Raw genomic sequence first — 27,059 nt, 5'->3', positions numbered from 1 at the left:
TTTCCTGCGTAGAACCTTCTTCTCTCCATCTTGACCAGACTCAATCCTACTTGTGCTTCTGGTCTCAGTGTAGACATCACTTCCTCCAGCGGTCTTCTCTGCTCTGCAAATCTGGTTTAGGTGACCTTCCTTTCTGCGTCTCTAGCTCCCCATCATATTATCACACTGCATGGCAGTTGTCCATTTCCTGATTTGTTAGACTGAGAATTTGGGGAGAGCAGAGACTAGGTCTCTCTTGCTGGCCATTGCACTCCCAGCTCCTGGCACAATGCCTGGCATAAGTAAGTTCCCTATATGTACAGAAACTCCTCAACTTGAGACATTTCTTAGAGCCACAAAGCTTTATGGAGGGCAAATGTCATCAACTTTCTCTGCCTCCAGCAGCTTATTGATTGTCATTTTGGTCTCTGGCATTGACATTCATCAGGTGTGTTTGCTGTGATTTTGCCTAGGTTTGACCTGTTCAATGAACATTGTTAATATATATGATACATACAAAAGCAGTAAGAGTGTTGAAAGTCCTAGTAATAATGACATAGGATTACAAAAGAAAGGAAATTAGAATAGGTATGAAAATTACCAGTGTTGTACAAAAATATACATGAGTAATTGAAAAATAGTAAATATTCTGATGGGCAAACACTAGATTATGCAACATGCGAACAACGTGAAGCCTATGGAGGCCAAAAAATCAAGAAGAACTATGTATTTTGCCTAAGGAAGTTAATGTCCTAAGCTAATTCCGAGAACACCTTATTATGGGGAGAGCTAGAGGTCTCTGCCAACTTTCTGAAAGTCATTTCTGTCATCCTTTAATGACACTACTGTCAGAGCTTCACTGAAAACCATTATTGTGAAATCTTGAATTTAAAGATGTTATAGCCAAGAGCCAGGATAATCAATTTTATGAAGAAGGGTTGCATCCTTAAAAAAAAAAATCAAGTTGCCCCCATTGCATATACCTTTGTTCCATTTGTATAGAACTTTATAAAATATTATCATCTAGGTTTTATACTTGATTATTACTTCTTTTTTTATTTATTTACTTTAGTTGGGGGCTAATTACTTTACAATATTGTAGTGGTTTCTGCCATACATTGACATGAATCAGCCATGGGTTTACATGTGTTCCCCATCCTGAACCCCCCTCCCACCTCCCTCCCCATCCCATCCCTCTGGGTCATCCCATTGCCCCAGCCCTGAGCATTTGTCTCATGCATCGAACCTGGAATGGTGTTCTGTTCCACATATGATAATATACATGTTTCAATGCTATTCTCCCAGAACGTCCCACCCTCACCTTCTCCCTCAGAGTCCATAAGACTGTTCTATACATCTGTGTCTGTTATTCTGTCTTGCATATAGGGTTATCGTTACCATCTTGCAAATTCCATATATATGCATTAGTATACTGTATTGGTGTTTTTCTTTCTGGCTTACTTCACTCTGTATAATGGGCTCCAGTTTCATCCATCTCAATAGAACTTATTCAAATGTATTCTTTTTAATGGCTGAGTAATATTCCGTTGTGTATATGTACCACTGCTTCCTTATCCATTCGTCTGCTGATGGACATCTAGGTTGCTTCCATGTCCTGGCTATTATAAACAGTGCTGCGATGAACATTGGGGTACACGTGTCTCTTTCAATTCTGGTTTCCTCGGTGTGTATGCCCAGCAGTGGCATTGCTGGGTCATATGGCAGTTCTATTCCCAGTTTTTTAAGGAATCTTCACATTGTTCTCCATAGTGGCTGTACTAGTTTGCATTCCCACCAACAGTGTAAGAGGGTTCCCTTTTCTCCACACCTCTCCAGCATTTATTGTTTGTAGACTTTTGGATAGCAGCCATTCTGACTGGCGTGAAATGGTACCTCATTGTGGTTTTGATTTGCATTTCTCTAATAATGAGTGATGTTGAGCATCTTTTCATGTGTTTGTTAGCCATCTGTATGTCTTCTTTAGAGAATTCTTGAATGCCTGTTAGAGGTCAGGCACTTCTGAACATTATCTCACTTAATCCTCACAATATCCCTGTGAGACAGATACTGTTATCCCATTCTACAGATTAGGAAACTGGCTCTGAAAGGTTAAGTAACTTCCTGAAAGTCACACAACTATGGAGTATTTATATTGGAATTGGAAACCTACGAAAGAAAATGTTAGTCGCTCAGTTGTGTCTGACTCTTTGCGACACCATGGAGCCCACCAGGCTCCTCTGTCCATGGAATTCTCCAAGTAAGAATGCTGGAGTGAGTTGCCTTTCTCCAGGGGATCTTCCTGACCCAGGGATTGAACCCGGATATCCTGCACTGCAAGCAGATTCTTTACTGTCTGAGCCACTTCTCTAAAGTCACACATCTATGAAGTGTTTATACTGGAATGGGAAGCATTATTTTGTTGAATCCAACATGCTCTTATTTTTTAAAAAATTTTCATCCCATTATATTCAATTTTATTATTGATATAGTTGGATTTACATCCGGTATTCTACTTTTCTTTCCTACATGCCTCATGTCTTATTTTTTTTTAATAATTAACTAAGTTTTAAATTTTTGGCTGTGCTGGGTCTTCATTGTTGCACAGGTTCTTTCTCTAGTTTCGGCAAATGGGGGCTACTCTCTGTTGCAGTGCATGGGTTTTTCATTGCGGTGGTTTCTCTTGTTGTGGAGCACGGGCTGTAGAACTCGGGCTCAGTAGTTGTGGCACATGGGCTTAGTTACTCTGAGGCATGTGGGATCTTCCCAGATCAGGGATCGAACCCATGTCCCCTGCACTGGCAGGCAGATTCTTAACCACTGGACCACCAGGGAAGTCCCAACATGCTCTTTTCACTACACCAAAAAGCCTATTATCTAATTTCATCCTCACAACAGTCATACAAATGAAGGTAAGAAAAGTATTTCTCCATCTTCAGATGAAGCAGGGAAGCCCAGAAATGCTCAAGGTCCCACCATTAGGTAGTGTGAGAAATAGAAGTAAACTCAAATCTCTCTTTTTGTGGTACCACTCAGCTTACAGGATCTTGTTCCTCAACCAGGGATTGAATCTGGGCCATAGCAGGGAAAGCCCAGAATTCTAACCACGGAAGCCCTAAACTCAAATCTTTTATCTCCAAGTCCAGTGCTCTTTCCAGGTGACCATACCTTTGCTTCTTCATAGACTGGTTAAATGCTCATGGTTGGAGCCTTTATGGGGGTTGGACCTTAATGACCGAGGAGCGTGTGCCTGAGGAGATGGGGGTTGGACCTTAATGTGCCTGAGGAGAGGTAAGGGAGAGGCGGTGTGCTCTTTTGGTGGGATGAGGGAGGGAGCCGCACCTGAGGCCCTGGTCCCCCGGCTTCTAGGTACTTGCCCTTGCCCTGGCCTTTTAGTGACATTACTAATCTGTCTGGTGGAAATTGCCCCTTGTTGACCTTTACTCTTCAAATGCAATCCTGGCCAGGCTACATGGGGTATGATAGATTTCATGTGCCCTTTCAAAACACTGTGTTCTGGATTAGGAGGCCTCTGGATAATTGGTTTGGTGACAAACTGGTCTTGTATGATTAATTGCCAGCTTGTGTCTTTAGGGAAATTGAGCAGGATAACCCATTTGTGGATTAACACTTTATAGGGCTTCCCTCGTGGCCCAGACGGTAAAGAAGCTGCCTGAAATGTGAGAGACCTGGGTTTGATCTCTGGATTAGGAAGATCCCCTGGAGAAGGGCATGGCAACCCACTCCAGTATTCTTGCCTGGAGAATCCCATGGACAGAGGAGCCTGGTGAACTACAGTCCATGGGGTTGTAAAGAGTCAGACCTGACTGAGCAACTAACCCTTTCACTATGCTATCCTGGAACTCAGGGATGCCTGGGAGGGTGCTGGGATTCTGGAGCAGATATTAAAGCCTAAGAACAGATTCTGGTCAAATTTCCTGAAATGATTTCCCTGAGAGTTATATGTTTTTCATTTTAATGAGATTGTATCCATTTCTTTCTTTCTTAAAAAAATGTTAAATTTATTTTATTTTTAGCTGTGCTGAGTCTTCATTGTGGTATGGGGGCTTCTCTAGTTGCAGTGCACAGGCCTGTCTTATTGCAGAACATGGGTTTTAGAGTGCAGGGGCTCTCTAATTGTGGCACACAAGCTTAGTTGCCCTGCGGCATGCGGGATCTTAGTTCCCTGACCAGGGATTGAACTCACGTCCCCTGCATTGGAAAGTGAATTCTTTTGTTTTTTTTTTCCAATTTAAAAAAATTAATTAATTTTAATTGGAGGATAATTACTTTACAGTATTGTGGTTTTTGCCATACATCGACATGAATTTGTCACAGGTACACAGGTGTCCCCTCATTCTGAACCCCCCTCTGACTTCCCTCCCCACCCACCCCTCTGGATTGTCTCAGAGCACCAGCTTTGAGTGCCCTGCTTCATGCGTTGAACTTAAACTGGTCATCTATTTTACATATGGCAATATACATGTTTCAATGCTATCCTCTCAAATCATCCCACCCTCGCCTTCTCCCACAGAGTCTAAAAGTCTGTTCTTTACATGTGTCTCTTTTGCTGTGGAATGCGGATTCTTAACCACTGGACCACCAGGGAAGTCCCCAATATTGTCTCTATGTCTTATGTATTTATCTTTAAGAATTCCAAATATTATTATTAGTTTAGCTTGCCATTAATCTGATGTTGAGCTTTTATACAGTTGCATAATACTTATGCACAATACTAATGCATAACACTCAAGATAAATGTATGGAAAGGTAGAGGACTCCTGCCTTCAGCCAAGATGGAGTGACAAGGACTGAATTTATGTTCTGCTTGAAACAACCAAAAAAGATTAAAAAAAAAACATACAAAACTCATGAAACAATGATTGTATTTCAAACACACATCAGGCAATAAATAAAAACTGATCTCTGAAAGATGGTTAAAAAATTAGGTGAGTCCTTTGATGGATGCTGGCTACATAAGCTGCAGGGCCCAGTCAAAATGAAAATGTAAACGCCTTTATGCAAAAGGCACAGAAAAAGTTTTCCTTTTTTCCCCAGTCTCTCTCTTAACCCACCATGGTGGCTTTTATGTGCTGTTTAACGCTATACTCTCTCAGACATGGGATACGTGCAGGGCAAGTGCAGACCCTCACAGAGGTGCCCAGAGGCTGTGCCCTCTGACAAGGCATGCACACACATGCTTGCAACAAACCAGCTTCTGGCTTCTGCCCCGTATTTTTCATTCGCTCAGTTGTGTCTGACTCCTTGTGACCCCATGGACTGCAGTATTCTAGGCTTCCTTGTCCTTGAGTTTGCTCAAACTCATGTCCATTGAATTGGTGATGCCATCCAACCACCTCATCCTCTGTCACTCCCTTCTCCTCCTTCCCTCAATCTTTCCCAGCACCAGGGTCTTTTCCAGAGTCAGTTCTTCGCATCAGGTGGCCAAAGTATTGGAACTTCAGCTTCAGCATCAGTCCTTTCACTGAAAGGACAGATTTCCTTTAGGATTGACTGGTTTGATCTCCTTGCAGTCAAAGGGACTCTCAAGAGTCTTCTCCAGCACCACAGTTCAAAAGCATCAGTTCTTTGGCATTCAGTCTTCTTTGTGGTCCAACCCTCACATCTGTACAGGACAACTGGAAAAAAACAACCATAGCTTTGACTATACAGACCTTTGTTGGCAAAGTTATGTCTCTGCTTTTTAATATGCTATCTAGGTTTGTCATAGCTTTTCTTCCAAGGAGCAAGCATCTTTTAATTTTGTGGCTGCAGTCACTGTCCACAGTGATTTTAGAGCCCAAGAAAATAAAACTTGTCACAGTTTCCATCTTTCCCCCATCTATTTGCCAGAATCCCATGGACAGAGGAGCCTGGCAAGCTACAGTCCATGGGGTTGCAAAGAGTCAAGACATGACCAAGCGACTAACACACACATATTTGCCATGATGTGACGGGACCAGATGCCATGATCTTAGGGTTTTTTTTTTTTTTTTAAGTTATTTTTATTTATTTGACCGTGCCAGGTCTTAGTTGCAGCACGTAGGATCTAGTTCCCTGACCAGGGATCGAACCTGGGCGCCCTGCACAGGGTCTTAGCCACTGGACCACCAGGGAAGTCCCCATCTTAGTTTTTTGAATGTTGAATTTTAAGCCAGCTTTTTCACTCTCCTCTTTCACATTCATCAAGAGGCTCTTTAGTTCCTCTCTGCATTCTGCCATTAGGGGTTGTCAGCTGCATATCTGAGGTTATTGATGTTTCTCCCAGCAATGTTGATTCCAGGGTGTGATTCATCCATCCTGGTATTTTGCATGATGTACTCTGCATACAAGTTAAATAAGCAGGGTGACATAGCCTTGATGTACTCCTTTCAATTTGGAACCAGTCCATTGATCCATGTCTGGTTCGAACTGTCCTTTCTTGACTTTCATACTGGTTTCTCAGGAGGCAGGTAAGATGGTCTGGTATTCCCATCTCTTTTTTTTTCCCATTTTTATTTATTTTTTTACTTGATAATATTGTATTGGTTTTGCCATACATTGAGTAAGCCAGAAAGAAAAACACCAATACAGTATACTAACGCATACATATGGAATTTAGAAAGATGGTAACAATAACCCTGTATGCGAGACAGCAAAAGAGACACAGATGTATTCCCATCTCTTGAAGAATTTTCCAGTTTGTTGTGATCCACCCAGTCAAAGGCTTTAACATAGACAATGAAGCAGAAGTAGATGTTTTTCTGGAACTCTCTTGCCTTTTTGATGATCCAACAGATGTTGGCAATTTGATCTCTGGTTGCTCTGCCTTTTCTAAATCCAGCTTATACATTTGGAAATTCTTGGCACTAGTGGTAAAGAACCCGCCTACCAATGCAGGAGACGTAAGGGTTGTGGGTTAGACCTCTGGGTCAGGGAGATACCCTGGAGGAGGGCATGGCAACCCACTCCAGTATTCCTGCCTGGATAATTCCACAGACAGAGGAGCCTAGCAGGCTACAGTCCATGGGGTCGCAAAGAGTCAGACATGAGTATAAGGACACACACAGACTGAAAGCTCATATTCCTAACCATTAGGCCACCAGGGAACTCCCTGTATCAAGCATTTTTTTCTGAATCATAATGGCATGAAACTAGAAACCAATACAGGAAGAAAATGGGAAAAGTACAAACAAGTGGATACCAACGTTATTCAAAGAGGAAATCAGAGGGAATTCCCTGGCAGTCCAGTGGTTAGGACTTAGCACTTTCACTGCCATGGCCTGGGTTCAATCCCAGCTTGGGAAACTAAGATCTCGCAAGTTACGTGAAGCAGCAAAAAAAAAAAAACAAAAAACAAAAAACCCAAAACAAAGAGAAAAATTAAAAAAAGGAAAAGACAGACTATCCATAAGAAAAATGGCCAAATATTTGAACAGGAACACTACAAAAGAGGAAATCCATACGGCTAAATTAATATATGAAAAACATGCTTAACCTTATTAGTAATCAAGAAAATGAAAATTAAAATCCCAGTGGGGATAACAAATATGCAAGGAAACAAACCACCCTCAATGAATCAGCAGAAATAATAAACAACAAATACATATCCCTCAAGTGCTTTATATATTGCAATTACCTGATACAAAAAAAAAATGTTGCTAATGTAAAAAAAAATATTTAATTAAAAGAACCACGAAAATGAGCCATTAACAGCAGATTATCGAAATGATTAGGTAGATTTGTAAAAGAAGCAAACAGGATTTTTAGAAATAAAAAAAATTCAAACTGTTTAAAAGTTCAGTAGATGAATTAAACAGAAGATTGGGCACTGAAGACAGAATTAGTTTATTGGAAAACAGTTCTAAAGAAATTACCAAGAAGGCAGCCTTAAGGGTGGAAAATATGAAAGAGAGATAGACGTGGTAAATAAGATTAAGAAGCTTTATATGCCTGACTTAGTTCCAGGGGGAGAAAGGAGAAAGAATGGAGGAGGCAACAGTCGAAAAACAAAACGGTTGAGAATTTTTCAGAACTAATTTAAGACATGAATTCACATGCAAATGAGGCACTATTACATGCCAAGGATAAATAAGAGCGAATCCACACTTCTCCATACTGAAGCTGCAGAACATCTGCTGCAAAGAGGCGATCTGAACTGTAATCAGACTGATAAGTCACGATCGCCTGTAAAGGAAAAAAAATGAGGCTAATGGCAGATTCTTTATCACAATAATGGAACCTGGAAGGCAGTATGATGGTATCTTCCAAGTGCTGAGAAAAAATAACAGGCAACCAAGAATTGTGTGGCTTGAAAAATAACATTTCAAAACAGAGTTGAATCAAAAATGTTCCTGGTCAAGAAAAAACAAATTTACACAATATACCTACACCCAATACATTTCTGAAAGATGTACTTCAAGAAGGAAAGAAAATTAACTGAGAAACAAGCTCTGAGATGCCAGGAGGGATGGTGAAGGAAGAATCTGACAAGTATATAATCTATACTTAGTATAAAATAAACTGTTCACTTAGCATGTATTATTTATCACCTACTATAGTAAGCTGAATAATGTTCACCCAAAGATATTAGGTCTTAATCCCTGGAACATGTAAAATGTCACACCTTATTAGTAATCAAGAAAATGAAAATTAAAATCACAGTGGGGATAACAAATGTGCAATTTTTATTTGGAAAAGGGGCTTTTATAGATGTGATTTAAGGATTTTTAGAAGAGGTTCTTTTGGGATTATCTGGGTAGATCCAAAATGCCATCACACCTGTCCTTTAAGGAGAGGTAAAGAGAAATTACAGAAGTAAGTCATGTGATAGAAGCAGTCAGAGAAAAGATGCTATGGAACCAGCTTTTAAAGTGGAGGCAAGGGACTTGAGTCAGGGAATGTAGCTCTAGAGGGAGTGTGGCCCTGGCAACACCTTGATTTCAGCCCAATAAAGCTGATTTCCAACTTTTGGCCTCCAAAACTGTGAGAATTAATTTCTGTTGTTTTAAGCCATGACATCTGTGGTAATTTGTTACAGCAGCCACAGGAAACTAATGCACCTACCATGGCCTGAAACTTCCGTAAGTGTTTGAGATACATCAGTGAACAAAACAAAGGTCTCTACCCTAATAGAGCTTAACTCTATTCTCAACATACAATGTGCCATGAGTATCATTAACAAGTAAACCGCATAGCATGTAAAAGGTGACAGATGATACGTGAAAAAGGCAAAAGAGTAGGGTGAGTGTGGAATTGGTAGTGTGTGGTAGGGCTGGTGGGCAAGTTGAAATTTTAAATATAATGGCTATGGTAAGCTTCCCTGAGAAGGTGGTGTTTGAGCAGACTAATGTTTTAATTTGTGGTATTCATTTTTAAAAAAGAGGACAAAACTAAAGCACTGGACAATAATTATGTGTAAGTTGGGGAAGAGGTGATCAGTATTAAAGTTTTCTAACATCTTAGTATTAATTGGGAGGAAAATTTAGACATTCATTTTAGATTTTAAGCATACATACTAAGATAGTGAAGGTAATCAGTAAAAGAAAAGAAATAGAATATATAATTTCCAAATAAGTAGTGGGGAAAATAGAATAAGAAAGTAAACAAACAGAACTCAATATATGTATTTTTTAAAGCTGAGAAAGGAGAAAAAGCAAAGAAAAGTAGGATAGAGAGCAACAAGTAAGATGTTAGAAACAAATGCAAATGGATATAATTTTCCACTTAAAGGACAGAAATTGTCAACTATACTCCAGTAAAAAAAAAAATTTAATGTATATTATGTAAAAAAAAAAAAAGACAAAAATTGTCAGATTAGGGGAAAAAATGGGAAAATTCACCTAACATGAAGAGACTCACCAAAGTATGAGAATATAAGGAAAGGCTGTTAGGCAAGGAAGAGCTATACCAAGCAAATACTAGACAAAAGTCAGAGTAGTTATTTTAAGACAAAATACTAAAACCAACTCAAGAAGAAACATAAAATCAGAAAAAAAACTGTTAAGTGGAGAGACTGAATCAATAATCAAAAAATTCCCCATAAAAGCAAGCTCAGGACCCGATAGCTCCATTGGTGAATTCTAGTAAATATTGAAAAACACCAATCCCTCTCAACTTTGAGGACTTCCCTGGTGGCTCAGATGGTAAAGCGTCTGCCTACAATGCGGGAGTCCCGGGTTCAATCCCTGGGTTGGGAAGATCTCCTGGAGAAGGAAATGGCAACCCACTCCAGTATTCTTGCCTGGAAAATCCCATGGACAGAGGAGCCTGGTGGGCTACAGTCCATGGGGTCACAAAGAGTCGGACACAACTGAGCAATTTCGCTTTCTTTCTTTCTCAACTTTGGGGCTTCCTCAGTGGCTGAATGGTAAAGAACCTGCCTAACAATGCAGGAGATGTGGTCGGGTTCAATCCCTGGGTCAGGAAGATCCCTGGAGAAGGAAGTGGCAACTCACTCCAATATTCCTGCCTGGAAAATCCCATGGACAGAGAAGCATGGTAGGCTACAGTCACTCCATGGGACTGTAGGAGTTAAACACGACTTAGTGACAAAAACAATAAATAACTTCTCAACTTTAATCTAGACTAGTTTCATATTGACTTTATAAACTATTTTACTTTAAAGATTTGGATGCAACAATGTTTATACTTGTGCTTGATTTTTCTAAAATAGGACAGTTAATGATACTCACCTTGGGGATTCCTGGAAATCACCCGTTACCATCCCCTTCCCCTCCACACTCCTATAGCATTCTCATTAAACCACCACAAAAATAAAGAGAAATTTTAAAAATAAAATTGACAACTATGAATTCATTAATCACTAGGAAGAATATTTTAAGTTCTGTGGTTGTATATTTCTTACAATATCTGAATTTTAAAGATCTTCTCCAGAAATTTTTTTTAAATAAAAAGTTTTATTGGAGAAAAATAGAACCACCACGTACACAGGGAAAAGAGCACAAAAATTCAACTGATACAGAACTGAAAGTCACAACTACTCAATGTTGTTTGCGATTACTTTTCAATTTCTTATATGGCTTCCCTCAATTTTTTAAATAGTCTTGCCAATTTTTTTCAGCTGAAATAGCATCAAGTTTTCAAAAAATTAATAGCCTCAGTGAAGGGACCAGCTTTTAAGATAAACAGTCTCCTAACAGGATCAATTCTACCGAAAAATTCCTGAAGCACATAACTATTGAGTCTGGTAGAACAGTAGCTCAGAGACCATCAGGGATTAGTTAGAACACTGACTCAGACAGTCCAGTATGCAGAGAGGGCAAACAAAAAAGCTACATTTCCCTGTCAGATGAGTTCGTGTAAGAAAACCAAGGAGGTGCTAAGAAAATACAGGCAATGGCTGCTCAAAATAATTAGGAAGGCATTCTAAATACCACATATTATTAGACAACAGTGTGTAAAGTGATGCAATTAGAAAACGGGCAACTTAAAAAAAATATGGTCACAGGTCTTTGAGATCTCAAGAAAACAATCAATAGCAAACACAAGAGCCAAACATCTTCTCAGTTAGGACCTAAGTATTCTTCCTAATAGCTTCAAATAGTCAAGGAAATAAACTGCTGCAAAAAGCATTATAGCAGTTCTGATTTTTTTTAACCATAACAAAATTTCTGCTTCTCCTCCAAGATCAATTCCCTTCAAAGCTTCAAGGAAAAACAAACAAACAAGCAAAACAAAACCCCAAATACAAAAACAAAAAACCACTGATGGTAAGGAGAAGCTTTTTACTCACATTATCAATTTGAAAAAAAAAACAATACTTTTGCTGTTTTCTATGTATGAACAATCCTAGGACATTCCTCTGAAAAGCAGGTGTCCAGTGGCTATGAGAACTCTTTATTTTCAAACAACTTTGAAAAGAATAAGATCAGCATAATACAGAATTTGAAATCTCAACTAGGGGATGTGTGGGGAAAATGAGGAAGGATCTAGTTCTATCTAGGGCTTTAAGGAAGTTAAAATAAGGATGACAGGAAAGACTAATATGCCAACGAAAAGGAGAGTTGAGGTGCTTCCAAAAAAACTTTGGTAGAGAAAATAGGAATGCTAAATCCCAGGAAGCCTGTAACAATCTACAATTGGTCCAAGTTAAAGACAAAACTGTCCAAACAATGTTAAAGTCTAGAGGAAGTTGAAAACTAGTTTGTGAATTTTTGCTCTAGTAAAAAGTTACAAAATGTAGGTTTGGTCTCTTTTGCAAAGTTCATATTATATTCACTTTTAATATGAACAAATGGTTGGGTTTTTCTCTCCTACCATGTTCTTCTAGTACAACTGATCAGCAATTTTCTATTTCAGCTATTTTTATAAGTACCTGTTAATCAGCACAGTAAACTCAGGGCTGAACTATATACACACATCTCATAAATCGAACATTTTAGGAGGTGTGTATACAAGACAATATGTAAGCAACTGTCCCTCTACTTGAAAACTTGTTTCCAAATAAAAATTTTAAAAACGTCCCTTTCAGTGTAACAGAACATTACTTAGTAAAATATCAAGAGCTATGACAACGTATTTTTCTCTTCAAGGGAAATCACAAAACAGGTGAACAATCAATTCCAGGGTGGTTTTTCTATTTGATAAATACATCCAGAACTCTGTACAGTAAATAAAGTTTGCATGCAGTTTAAGTATCTTTAAATGACATTTTAAGCAAATAAACCTTTTGCTTCATAATTAAATGGTGTATAAGAACCCCCTCCTCCTTCTGTAATAGCCATAAGGACCTCTTCCCCAGTTCCAAATAGGAATCATGAAAACCGGGTACTTTCTTAAAGAGTTTTCTGCACATCATACTAAATAACATGCAAAGAGTTCAACAACATTCTTCTTAAAGTTAAGTATTACTCTTTAAATGGGCATGTTAACCACTGAAAAGTCACTCAACTATTCCCATTACACTGCTTCATTTGGTCATTGGTAGTATAAAAGAATTCAAACAACAACAGGTTAGTTTATCCATTGGCTATTGTACGACAGCAAATGCTTCAAGGCCAACAACATTTTATGCAATGTAATTGTACTGGTTTGGATTTTCTTTGTCTCTCTCCATGTAGTCCCGGTCAATTAAGGACTCTATCCTCTTCTTAAGATCAGCAGGCTGTAAGAGAAGGCAAATTTTCAGTGCATAGTTCATAACCCACTGGCTCAAGCCCCTTTACCAATACTCAATTAAAAAAAAAAAAAAAACAACAGCTTTGGCTCACTGAATGTATTTAATCTCCTTAATATTTTTTTTTTCTTTTTCAAATCTCCTTAAAGAGGAAAGCATGATGAAAATAAATCAGGTTAAAAATGTTTTTCTACTATACATATACTGTCATATCTTGTCCTATTGTTATATAGTACATTCTCTATTTTAGAGAGGTCTGCTAAGAACCAGCTACTCTCTGCACAAATACAAAAGACAATCATAACTTCACATGAAGAACACATTCTAGTTTAAGGAAACAGAACGCTATTTAGTTTTGCCAAGATAGTTTGAGAAGATAACTAGATCCTAAATTAGGAAAAAAGCTGGTTCTCAAAGTCAGGTTTTGTTGCTGTTGTTGTTGAATAGCTAAGTTATGTTCAACTCTTTGAGACCCCTCGGACTGTAGCATGCCAGGCTCCTCTATCCTCCACTATCTCCCAGAGTTTACTCAAATTCAAAGTCAGGTTGCATTTTGATAAATTACAGATATACTATGGAAATCACTATTTACAAGACTACTACAACAAATGGCTTGATAAGTGAAGTATCATCTCATAATTCAGATCTCCGTATTTCAGGTTTAATGTAAGATTTAACTGTTACTTGCCAAAAATGATTTGAATTTTTAAATTCTACTTGTTGAAAAATCATTAAGAAAGCTTATAGCTTGTTCTCAATTGCAATCTTAGCTGTTGGGCAACAAAAGTCCACTGTCTTTTGTATCTAGCCTTAAGGAAAATATAATCTTGCTTGCTAAGAGCTTTTCAGATTGTGTAAAATGCCTACTTGATCAAGAAAGTTAAAGAGGGAAAGTAGTTTGATGGGGCAGTCAAAATTTCAGTGAAGTTTGAATTCCAAGGTTTGAAAATCAAAATGACTTGCTCTTAATTATGGCGAAAGACCAAGAATATCAGCATATTTATTATAGTGGTCCTAATAACTTCCTTAGCTAGCTAGTATCAGTGAGCTCTCTGGCTGGAGGTGAAATGATTGTTAAGGCAGAGGATGAGGGTGAGTGTGGTCATGAGGAGACAGTATTGACAGCTAACTAGCATTTATGTGTCAGGCCCAGTGCTGAGTTTTTACAAATATCATCTCATTTAAGCTTCACAATAATCCTATGAGGTAAGTACTATTATTATCTCCATTTTACAAAAGAGGAAAACAAGCTCAAAAGGTGAAAGGGCCGTGAGTCTATCCAAAGTCTAACAAGTATTTATCATCTCAAGAGTTTGGGAATCTTCTAAAACATGAGATACATACAGTCCAGTACACCACCACATTGTCTAAGGTGCTTTATTACTGGGAATTTATATTGAAACATATCCAGGTGATGACTAATTTTAGTTTGCCAGAACTATCAGTAAATTTTACAAAAAGATGCCTAATGATGACATTATAGAGTTTTATTAAATTGGAATGTAATTGCCTGTATGGTTTTTAATGGACCCTTACACAAGCTAACTAAACAGAAGACTTAATAAATAGTCTTGAGGGTTTATTCTATGTTTGTAAGATTTGTGTCTAAAAAATCTAATTTATATATACATATAAAACAATATAATTTTTATATATAAGCAGCTCAATAAAATACAGAAGTACCTACCTTGACTGGAAATTTCAATTGGTTATACACTTCTGAAACAAGGAGATTGTGGCTAAGTGTCTTTCTCATCTTCATAATTCGAACAATTGCAGCATCAATTTGATATTGTCTATCTTGAAATACTCTTTCTGTAGTACTAGCTTGTTCTTCAACCTAAGAAAAAAGTTTTTAAACTTAGGAACTGCACCTGAAGTGAAACCTGATTACTGACACACTGTACCTTTTAGGTCCATGACACAATTAACGCTTTAAATATGCCGAATTATCAACAGAAACCTCATAAATACAGACAATGACAGAAAAAAAAAAAAAAACCCCATGACCATAACTCCTGTCTGTCCTAGTGTCCTACATCAATGAAGTAATGCCAATATTAGTTAATAGAAAAATATCATCTCGGCTTTTCTTGGGACAGCTGATGAAGAATGTATCATTTCCTTTTACTCTGTTCTCCAAGTCTTAACGTGTCACAAGCAGTTGCTGACCAGATTTCTGTATGACATTAGCTTATCTGTAAAAGTGACCGACACTGATATCTGACTCGAACAAAATATGGTACCGCTCAGCTAAGCTAATTAGAGTCAAACTTCTTTTCTTCTAAGAGTCAAACTTTAAAATTGATTTTGATTTTGTAATACAGAAATCAGAAATGCAGAGTTGAAAAAGCCAGTTAACCAGTGTTACTATTACAGCTAGCATGTTCCTCTTTAGTATGTAAATTAAGAGTACTTTGGGCTTTTTTATTTTTTGAGACACTGTGCAGTGTGTGGGATCTAAATTCCCCGACCAGGGATCGAATCCATGCCCCTTGAAGTGGAAGCATAGAGTCTTAACCACTGGACTGTCAGGCAAGTCCCTAGTTTGGGCATTTTGTAGTCAGCTTCTTTCTGATACAGCACACGTTTTAAAATGACACGGTAATTTAAAGGGAATATCACATCTTTGTTGTGAATGTTAACAAGATAGGGACTTGTCTGCAACACTGACCTCTGTGCTATGCTAAATCACTTCAGTCGTGTCTGACTCTTTGCGACCTTATGGACTATAGCCTACTAGGCTCCTCTGTCCATGGGATTCTCCAGGCAAGAACACTGGAGTGGGTTGCCATGCTCTCCTTCAGAGGATCTTCCTGACCCAGTGATTAAACCCATGCCTCTCATGTCTCCTGCATTGGCAGGTGGGTTCTTTATCACTAGCGCCCCCTGGGAAGCTCAACATGGACCTCTGAAAGTGCAAGTGAAGGTCACTCAGTCTGTCCGACTTTGTGACCCCATGGACTATGCAGTCCATGGAATTCTCCAGGCCAGAATACTGGAGTGGGTAGCCTTTCCCTTCCCCAGGGGATCTTCCCGACCCAGGGACCGAACCCAGGTCTCCTGCATTGCAGGTGGATTCTTTACCAACTGAGCTATGAGGGAAGCCCACATTGACCTCTACCCCATATTAAAACTTTTTCTCAAGTACTACATTAAACTTTGTTGGGATTCAAACCAACTGGTTTCAGGAAATGCTGAGTTGCTGGTTTCCTTAATAAAAGTCTCTTACAAACTCAAATGACAAAAACAAAATATTCACTGTTGATCAAAAAAGTACTAACTAAATCATTCCAATTTTTCACCAAGCAAGCTGGAAGAGAATGAAAAAGAAAATATAATCTTTACTGCTGGCGAGGGCACAGTGAGACAGGCACTCATGCTATTAGTGTAAATTAGTCCAGTCTTTCTGGAACACAAAATAGCATAATGTATTAAGACTCTTAAATGTTCACACTCTTTAACTCAAAAGATCTACTTCCGTGATAAATTTATAAGGAAAGATCAGAAAGATTAAGATTTAGGTATAGAGATGTACCTTGCTGTTTTATTTATAATACTAAGAAGTTTTAAATTTAACTGCCCAACAATAGGTATTGGCTGAATAAATTATTAGAGCTGTGTAAAAGAATATTGTGTGGCCATCTCCCATTTTACAAAGATGTTTAATGGCATGGAAAAATAAAGACCTAAAACACACAAAAAAGCACTATATAAAACTATGTTGAGTATTAGGCCCAACTGTGTACACCCTACCCCCTGCAAAACCCTGCAAAATCAAATACTGAAATACACTGAGCTAGATACAGGCCCAGATAATATTAATGCTGGTGGTGGTATTCTAGGCTAAAATCTTCTTTATAAATCTTTACTATGAACACATATAATTCCAGTACATCAGGATGAGGAGAATGCAAAAAAAAAGTACCGTTTCTTTCATCTGAATTTGATTGATCTTTATCCTGAAAAGTTTGTGCTTGAAATCATCATTACAAATGAACTTGTCACCATCTTCGATATCTTTACCCTTTGGATTTTTCGCCAGAACTCTGGCTTTGCCACAGGCCAATGACTGCAATGTTCTCCTTAACTCTCCATCCTCTGAAGAAGAAAGAGTGGTTTAGCTATGTGTTACTAGCACATCAACACGGACAGCTACATTCAACCTCAGTCTAGCTTCTACCCTACCCATCTATTACAACTGTTTCCTTTTTCCTCAAGGTTCATGAACAACATCCTCTTTGTCCCACCCAATCACTTTTTCCCTGGTCGTCCTCTAAAGGCTTCAATTATCATTCCACGTGGATAACCATCACACCTTCAGAAATGACATCCCATTTTTCCCCAGTCCCACATTTAAAGGCTACCTCCACCTGGCTCTTTTACTCTCATCAATTTCAGTATATCCAATATTTTAGTCATCATCTTCCCCATAAAACTGCATCTTCTTTCCAACTGTTAGTCATGAAGCTACCAACCTACTCTGGTGAGAAATCCCGGAATCATCTTTTAACTCTTTCCTCTCCTTCATCCTCCATGCATCTAGTAGTTGCTTCCTTAGAGATGCCTTGTCTCTCTTCTCATTGGCCTCACTGTAGTCTAATCTCTTTATCACTTTATGCCTGAATTACCCCAAGAGCTTCTGGCCTGGAATCTCTTCACCTTCCAAGCTGCCCTACTGTCTACTGATTCTAGGCAAGCTGCCCAAATGACATCTGCCCAAGGTGTGCTCGTTTCTTTCTCCACACCTTTTCTCACGCTATTTCCTGTTGCAACATAACTAAAATCTGAAGGCTCAAGCTGAAACCCTACCTCCTTCATGAAGGTGTTCCCCATTGTGCCAGCCCACAGTGATCTCTTGCTTCAGTGAACTAACACATTCCGTCAGCACCACAGACTGGTGCTCACTGGTTGTGAAATTATTTTGAGTGTCATTTCCCCCCTTCCCCATGGTTCTAAGTGCTGAGGAGAGGGATTATTTCTTTAGAGTCCCCCAGACCACTTAACCAAGTGGGGTGCACATAGTGGACACTGAATAATGCTTGCTAATCAACTGATTCAACACAAACCTATTCCGGTAGCCTGCTTGATCTCTTCTAAACTGAACTCCTCTCCCTCATTGAACATTAGCAGCACCAGTGTTTGAAAAAGAGAGACCTGGAGTTCTTTTTTACCCTGTTGGAGAAACAACAGTGTTTAGCCATCATTTTTTTTTAAAAAGCACATGAAAATTAATCAAGTAACTAATCTCTTACTGGAAAAGCATTTTTCAATTAGTGGATTTTAAAACACAGATTAACATTATCCAGAAAAGCCAGTATGTGCAATGGAGGGTTTAGGTGTGATCCTACCTAAAATAGGAGGAAGGATTGAGTGACCTTTCTACAGGTCTTTTTTAAGCCTTATAATTAAAACAGAACAACAAAGTAATGAAAATTAATAACTCAGCTTTATCTGTCATTACAGATATTTATTATGAGCAGTAAGAAATCACTATTTCAATGCATTTTCAATTTGTCTGATTCGGATTAGTCATGAAAAGCTGTAGGATTTTTTGAAATTAGATATGAGAACTGTTCCCCTTAACTCCCACTCTCCTCTCTAGCTCCCAGCAACAAAAAAAGAAGTTTCCTGTCAAAAGTGGCAGCTTGAATTTTGCATCCATAGGTGGGGAAAGGATGTGGGAGAAAAGAGTTACTGGTTTTGTTTTGCAGCAGAGCCCAATCAAGTGTGGAAAAGACCACATTCATATACACAGAGCTGTGACAAGCTATCACTATGTCATGCACATATATAAGACAAAGTTATAAAACACCTTAAAAACCTTCAAGTTAAGAGGGATGATCTCTATCAAAGATGAAGATGAAAACTAAGTTGGGGGAACATCCACTTACCTCCTTAAACTCTGCCTTTAGCACACAGTGTCCTAGAGTTGATTGCCACTGAAGTTTCCTGCCACTATGTTTGCCAAGGTAAAATGTCTTGAAGATCCCCTGAAGTTTTACCATCTACAATAAATAATGCTTTATTTAAGCTCTGAATCACATTCACTACTTTTTTATATTTACATGTGTAAAAATGTGTGGAAGTTTTAAGGGAAGGGAAGTCGCTCAGTTGTGTCCGACTCTTTGCGACCCCGTGGACTGTAGCCTACCAGGCTCCTCCATCCATGGGATTCTCCAGGCAAGAATACTGGAGTGGTTTGCCATTTCCTTCTCCAGGGGATCTTCCCGACCCAGGGATCGAACCCAGGTCTCCCGCATTGGAGGCAGACGCTTTAACCTCTGAGCCACCAGGGAAGTCCGGAAGTTTTAAAGACTATACCTAATAGGGCCACTGATCACTTTGATGTAAGGTAATAACCACCAAATTTAATCGTATTAATCAGATTTTACCCTCTCTGATCTGTCTGCAACATTTTATCATCCTCTCTTTTTTTTAAAAAAAATATTTATTTATAAACTTAGTTGCAGTATATGGGATATAGTCCCTGACCAGGGATCGAACCCGGGCCCCCTTCATTGGGAGCCAGGAGTCTTAGCCATCGGACCACCAGGGAAGTCCCATAGCCCTCTTCTGAAACATTCATCTCCAATGTTTTTTGTGCCTCTGCACCATGCTAGTTCCTTTATCTCACTAGTGCTTCTTCATTGGTTTCCTTCATAGGTACTTCTTCCTACCACCTACTAATTGTGAGCCTTTTTCAAAGTTCTGCCTTAGGCCTGTTCTTCTTGTTTCCACATTTTCTCTCTTAATGAGGAAGATCTGTTCCCTGAGTTTCCATGATCATCTTCATGAAGGACTCAGTATCTATCTCTCTAACCTTAACCCTTTCCTAAGCTTCAGTCTTGGGTCACGACATTTCCCCAGGAGTTAGGATGGATTTACTCAAGTATCCATCACTCATCAATCCCACCCTCCAGCCCAGGTAATATACCATCAAGAATTTTTGAGAGTTGGGCAGTGATGGGTACTAATACAATCTGGGGAACTGAAAGAAGAGTCAAGGAAATTGGCTCCAAACTCAGGAATTGGCATCTTAAGCTATGCTCTAATGATACAAGTACAAGAGTAATATAAATAAAAGAATAAAACATTAAAAACAGTTGACATTTGGTGTGGGTGTGTTTACACAAACTTTAAAAACAGTAACTCTTACCTCTGGTGGTAAATGAACTTCCATAGGCACATATGTTGGCCAGTAACCCATTGTCAGGATATTCACAGTTAATTCAATATTCCCAGGTACATTCTGGTTCTGCATATACTACAATAAGATCAACACACACACACAGATCTTAAAAAATAAAAATGCATACATTTCATGCCATAAAAATGACCCATTCAAGAAGCTCCCCACTACAAAACTACACGTGAATACTGACCATCTTTAAAATAAAATGCAAAACTATTAAAAGGGCTATAAACGAAGCCTGTATTAAAAGCGCCAGAAAAGTACACCAGGTAACATTTTGCTACAATGTACACAAGGATCAGGTGACTCCTTCAGAGGCATTAACAACTTAAATAATTTCTCACATATGACTGGGCTGCTACAGGATTTCTTCTCCATTCTTTTCCTCATACCACCTGCAGTCTCCGTTTTTGGAGACCGCTATGTGGCTTGGAAAACCTGGCAGCAACCCCCCATTCCTCACCCCACCAGCCAGCCCAAGTCTCTGGTTTTTCACTTGTTCCACTGTGTGTTTGCAGGGAGTGACGTGAAATGGGGAAGGAAGGAGAAGGGGAGAGGGCAAAGCAGGTAAACCCTATTCTGTAGCTACTACAGGACCCATGATCCTACTAACCCTGATCTTTCTCTTGAGTCTTCCACTCTCATCTCCCACCATAGCAACATAGTGGTAAAGAAATCACTGTTAAAACCCTAGGAGAGGAAAATCTATCTTGCTATCACTGTTACCTATAATCTTAAATTTTTCAAAACTAGCTTCTACCAACATCTGCAAAATATATAGATCTAGCATTTCATTCCCAAGGTCCCCAAAGGCCTTATACAACCACTCTATCACCTTTTCCATCTCCATCACTAGCTCTGAACATGCAACTCACCAACAGTGGTTAGATGCTAGAAGCCCTGTTTTCCCTAGCTACAGCCTTTCCTGTCCTGACTTCTTCTGCTCAAAACATTTCATCTCTATTTTTGGGTTATTTTGGGAGTATATTGAGAATAAATTTTGAAGTAGGTCAAATATACTTACATTTCATTGGTAATTATTTTCCTCTACTGTGACTATCATCAAAGTTGCTATGAAGTATTTATAACAAATACAAGTTTCTACTTATCCTCTTCAGTACAAACCAAAGTAAGAAGATAACAAAATACATTTAAGTTGGAGGAATTGAGAGTTTAACTCACTTTTACCTGTTTGAACTGAATCATGATGTCTTTAGAAAGTTCCATGTCTTTAAACATTCCTTCAAGTTTGCTGGTGAAAGCAGCTCCACATTCTAGTAAAGATGTTTGTACAATTACAATATTTTAAAGTGGTTAAAAACAAAGCATTTAGAATTGAAAACATGAAATGTGAAACTTACTTTAGGATGAAATATGGTCTGTAACTATTCATAAGAATAAAAAAAGCCTTACCCCAAAGTGTATGCCCCACTAATTCAGAGTCAAATCTTAATCCTGTAGTAACTTTATCTACTTTTTAGGCACAAGATAAATGGGAAATTTTATACCAATGATAAAAACAAGAACAATGTTTTATTAAAAAAAAATCACGACAGCTCTGGATATGTAAATAGGTTGGAAACCTCATGAGCTGACTCAATTTACGTTTTTAATCATATGAACTTACAATGACTGACAAAAGAGGCAACTGACTGAAAGAGTAGAAATTAAGCTAATATTTTCTCTCAGAAATTAAAGAAGAAAAGGAACAGAAGAATGACAAACATACCATGTTTAAGTTTGGATAGCATTGATTTTTCCGCATCTACAGATGCACTTTTCCCAACTAAAAGGCGCTTGGCTAAATCTTTCTTATAGAAGGCCTCAAAAACATCCTTGCCTATATAAATAATAAAATATAACTCTTATATTCCAATATAAGGTTTTGACACAATTGACTCAAAGTGCTTAATAAATCACACCATTAACCCAAGTCATTTAAATGTACACATTTTATCCAAGTTTGCTAAATGCAAGAAACATTAGAGGTAGATTTTTGTGCCAGACATTTAAAGACTTCTTTGCTATAGAGAATTAAGACTGAATTAACTTTTCTTTAGAAAAGCTTTATTTGACTAGTAGTTCTAGCATCAGTACTCCTGAGATTAAAATAAGTAGCAAAATTCAAGACTCTTAATAGTGGAAAAGTCAGAGCACAAGGCAATTAAGCAACATTCCTCAAGTATCCCAATAAATTAAATGCAAGGAATTTAATAGAATTTTAAATATTTAACCCCCAAGTAAATATACCTTACAGGTTGATTTTACTTGCCAGTTTCTCTGTTGAGTACCTTGTTTTAAAAGAATAATATTAAAACAAAAATACATACCATATATAAATCTAAATATAATCATAATCTTATCCAACATTTTTTCAAGTTCTTCATCGGTAGCTTCTTTGTTGCCTGCACGAAGCTTTGAATCCACGTACTTTGCTAAAATGGGGGGAAAGTTTGTTGTTCAGTGATCATCAGTACCCATGAGCTACTGGTCACTATAAATACCAAAAAGGAGTATGGTACACATGCATTTTTTTAAAAAAAGTTTCCAAAGTCAGGGAGATCAAGCGGCTTGTTTAGTGTCACAGAGTTAAAAAACATAAGAGCCTCAACTCAAACCCAAGTCTTCTGGCTCCAGACATAATGTACTTTCCATCATACTGATGGGATAAAGAAACTCTGGTGGGGTGGTGGTGGTGGAGGTGTTTACAGCCTTGTGCAGGAGTCAAAGTCACTGAAAGACACAGCACATCTTCTGGAATGTTCATTTTACACTTATGGTAGGCAATCTGAAATACTACTTTTCTATTAAAACAAACCAGATACATTACAGAGTAGGAGGCAAAAATTGCAAAAATTTTAAGGGTAAATATAAACCAACAAAATTTCATCCTTTTAGTGAAGGATCTCCTCACGTACCTCCTCCTCTGACCCAGGTGGGAAAAACTGAGAAGAACTGCAGTACACCACACTCTCTACTCTAAATAGGCCCAGATTCCTAAGTTTATTTTCATCTTGAACATTCTTTCTCACCGGCAACTGTAATTTTGTGCTAGCCTTTCCTGTGTGTGGGCCTCTAGAAAAAGTACCCCGTCCCACCTCTAAATTGCTGTTGGCTTGTAAAACAGCTATCAAGCTTTTTATATATATAAAAAGTAAACAGGGTCCAATGTACTGTTTTACAAAGAAAGACCATGTTTGATAATGTGGGCTTTGAGATATTCTTTAGCATGAAGGACTACTCCTTGCATCCAGCTTCTTAGAAACCACCAACTAAGCAACTAGAAATAAATTAGACTGTTACTGAAAGACATGGCACAAAGATGTTAATATACAAAACCTTATAAAAGAAGAACATTAAATGGGAAGAGAGACTGGAAAAATACCTATAAGTTCAGCAGGCTTGTTTGGTCTTTTGTTAATGAATGTTTCAAATGCTTCTTTCATGGCATTGATAAATTTTTCATTCTTCAGGAAACAGATATCAATTATATGGTCAACCTTATCTTTAAAATCCAGCAATTCTTGAACCATGGTTTTATCCTTTTCAGGATTAATTACAATAGTGCTACCAAATGCCTAAAAAAACAAAAATGACTTTTTACTAGAATTTAATTATCTGCAATGAAAACAATCCCCTAAATTATATTTTAAGTGTATACACATACCCACATACTTTAAAATTTCAAAAAATTAAATAAAATAAAGCAGGTTCTGAAATCAAGAAAAGATAAAGTGATAAAACATCCAGACTGATACCACTCATCTATAATCACAAGGTAAGGAACAGCCACTGGGTATAAAATATCATAATGGGGTCTTATTGTAGAAGTTTCTAGGGTTTTTTCCCTACTTTTAAAGTCAGCTTGAATTTTTAAAAAATGGCAACCTGCCTTCAGTGTAAGATCAAAGGAAAGAAATTTGGATCCAATAAAAGTCCTATTCCTTTTTCCACATTCACTACTATAATTATTGGAGCTAGAAATCACATCAGACATCAAGAAGAGAACTGTTTTATTGTTAATTTGCCACATGGCTATCATTCTCAGGTTGACTGCTCTCAAAACTCCCATTACTTGAAAAAAAAAGGATCTTAACAAATAAGAAACCACTTATTCATATGTACTCTAGGTGTACAGATTATAAGCCATGAGAGAAAAAAAATGGTTAATGTTAATACCTTAATGTATTCAATCCATTGTTGTAAGAGAACCTGAACGCCACCTCGAACTCTACTGAAGAGCTGATACAGGAGAGATAAATCTTGAATTCGGTTTTCATCAAGGAGATTATTTAAACCTGATTTTTGAAAATTTGGTATTTAAAAAAAAGTGAACAAAAATATCAGGTATTTTAATGAAAAAGAAGTTAAAATTATTCTGATACTGGTTTGAACTATGACTAGTCTGTGAATTTTAATATAGAGATGTGCTTTGAATTAAACTCAAAGAGAATTACCTTTCCAAGTGAAAACTAAATATAGGGAACTTACATAAAAAGAAAAATTATATAATGGTCTATACCATTTAACACAGTAGATCACATGTATAAACCAACTTATAAAAATTGGTCTGTGTAAATATGGTATTCTTGGGCTTCCCTTGTGGCTCAGATGGTAAAGAATCCGCCTGCAATGCAGGAGACTCAGGTTTGATCCCTGGGTTGGGAAGACCCCCTGGAGAAGGGAAATGCTACCCACTCTAGTATTCTGGCCTGGAGAATCATATGGACTGTATAGTCTATGGGGTTGCAAAGAGTCGGACACAACCTAGCGACTTTCACTTCACTTTCAAATACATGTTACAAATACCTCATATGTGCAATAGCCATATTATATTTGTATTACTGTACACAGTTATATTTCAGAGTATTGGATAAGGCCTGTGGTATATAAAAAGTATGCATCAATAGGCCAAGTTTAAATGAAGTCCTAAAGTATTTGATTTTCAGAATGAAATAAAAGTATAACTGCATTAAAGTTCTAAGATATTTTATACAAAAGATGGCTGGAGAGAAAGATAAGACTTTTGCCTATTTGTAACACTGTTAAAGTAAAATTCAGGGTATACTCATATATCACTTAGGATTAATAGAAATGCTTGGTTTTATATGCTAGAAACAAAACACTTTAGTGCAAAAAGGAATGTATTTCCTTATTATTGCTTATTATTTAATATTTAATGTACTTAATATTAATTTAATATTAAATGTTAAATACTTAATATTTAATATTTCCTTATTATTATTCCTTATTTAATTTTCCTCAAAAATTAAGAATCCCCAAATTCCTACTGTTTCTTTACTGGAGTTGGTTAAGACTCCTCTCATCTCACTTCTTGTATCTTTAAAGTTAAGGAAAGAGGCACCTCCTGAAAGTTTACTGTGATGAATAAGGGCAAAGCGTTGTGTCCTACCTTAGGAATGCAGTAATCTGCTATCAAACCTTTAAAAAGGCAAGCTTTAAAAATGTTTCTACTTGTTTGCTACCATTTTAAAAGTAATCTCTTATTTGTAAATTGCCAATTACCTTTCTGAAGAATTGCTGTTAAGTGTTCTCCTAGAAGTTGTTTTTCCACAGTAGCAATTAATGACTTCCTATAAGGAAAAAAAAGTTTAGAATTAGACATTTGATTTTGCTGAAAATTTAGTCTCTCCTGGGGGATAAACAAATTAACTAGCTCACTTTGTTAATTTCAATATTCTTATTCTTCTGTATAAATTTATTGCACTCAGAGTTACTCTACTTTATGCCTAGAAGGAAAACATTGTGTATTTCAAAATTTTGGTATATCACGAAATAAATATTTCAATGGTCTTGCCATGGCTGGCTTTTCCCAAACTTCTCTGCTTTTACTAGGAAGTATCTGCCTATCTGCTTATAGGAATTTCTTGGTTGGTAATATTTAGGAAAGCAGACAAATACTTTCTCCTATGAACACTCGCTGAATTTTAATCAGCCTGAAGATTTCAAAGATCACATTAGCTTTTAATACTATTCTTTAATTACATGCTAAACATATATGGACAACCAATAATCAAACCCTTGACTAAACTAATTAAGTAGGGAAAAGAACAACTTGAAGTTTGCATTATGAAAACAACTGTTAAAGTCTCAAGTTTTACCTGAAAATACTTACTAACATGTTTGGGGATGCCCAAAGTGCCTTAAGTGATTCCGCAGCACAGGTTAAGGCTATTAAGGCTGAGCGTGTAATACTTACTGGGTGGTCTGATCTAAGTAAGTAATAAGTCTGTCTGCTTCTTCTTCTAGACGTTTATTAACATGATGAAGGTATTCAGGTACCTACAAAGATAAGTTTTTTATATATTGTTTTCCTCCCCATAAATCATTTAGTAACTGTCAAGTCCAAAAGATCCTGGGAGTAGCCCTGTCAAATGTGACAGGGTTGAATCATATGTAAAATCACATGTAAAATTATAGCAGCATAATATTTGGAAGATAAATGAAAGGGCAGCTTACATTCTATAAAGTAGGGGGGGGGTTTATGAGACACAGTGGATTTATTCATCATGATTTTTAAATACCTCTCTTTCCTGCATTAATTTTTGGCCTTCAGCTGCATACAGTCGGTTAGTTTCTTCCAAAAATCGTTGTTCAAAAGAATCCTGATAAATCTGGGAGCAGGTAACAAAGTAAAGAAGTTCAACTATTCAATAAATGTTTACTGAATGCCCTCTATGTGAACAGCATTATGAGTCTGGCTTTTTTTTTAAGTTTTTTTGGCCACACCACGGGGCTTGTGGGATCTTG

The 27,059-nt window shown here is 37.6% G+C and overlaps 1 protein-coding gene across 7 annotated transcripts in view; it reads right to left on the bottom strand.

The window, feature by feature from the left end:
• Positions 1–10,854: 10,854 nt before the first annotated feature.
• The window catches only part of CUL4B (cullin 4B), a 46,476-nt gene continuing 30,271 nt past the window's right edge, over positions 10,855–27,059 (bottom strand). For 5 of the 7 annotated variants that reach the window (XM_081565021.1, XM_081565023.1, XM_081565024.1 and 2 more), the window contains 14 exons: positions 26,834–26,923; positions 26,509–26,591; positions 25,815–25,882; positions 24,468–24,586; positions 23,674–23,866; positions 22,619–22,723; positions 22,018–22,128; positions 21,477–21,562; positions 20,253–20,360; positions 18,988–19,101; positions 18,163–18,268; positions 17,022–17,194; positions 14,781–14,933; positions 10,855–13,081 (listed from right to left, as the gene is read on the bottom strand). In XM_081565021.1, the coding sequence (XP_081421147.1) occupies positions 12,986–13,081; positions 14,781–14,933; positions 17,022–17,194; positions 18,163–18,268; positions 18,988–19,101; positions 20,253–20,360; positions 21,477–21,562; positions 22,018–22,128; positions 22,619–22,723; positions 23,674–23,866; positions 24,468–24,586; positions 25,815–25,882; positions 26,509–26,591; positions 26,834–26,923 (1,605 nt within the window). In that variant the 3' untranslated portion in view covers positions 10,855–12,985. Of the gene's footprint in view, positions 13,082–14,780; positions 14,934–17,021; positions 17,195–18,162; positions 18,269–18,987; positions 19,102–20,252; positions 20,361–21,470; positions 21,563–22,017; positions 22,129–22,618; positions 22,724–23,673; positions 23,867–24,467; positions 24,587–25,814; positions 25,883–26,508; positions 26,592–26,833; positions 26,924–27,059 lie in introns of all 7 variants that reach the window. The other 2 variants (XM_081565022.1, XM_081565026.1) reach the window with 2 other exon arrangements.

Source organism: Giraffa tippelskirchi, chromosome X, assembly GCF_054371585.1.
Source record: "Giraffa tippelskirchi isolate mGirTip1 chromosome X, T2T-mGirTip1v1.2.pri, whole genome shotgun sequence".
Lineage (NCBI taxonomy): Eukaryota > Metazoa > Chordata > Mammalia > Artiodactyla > Giraffidae > Giraffa > Giraffa tippelskirchi.
This window is presented reverse-complemented; position numbering and strand designations above follow the sequence as displayed.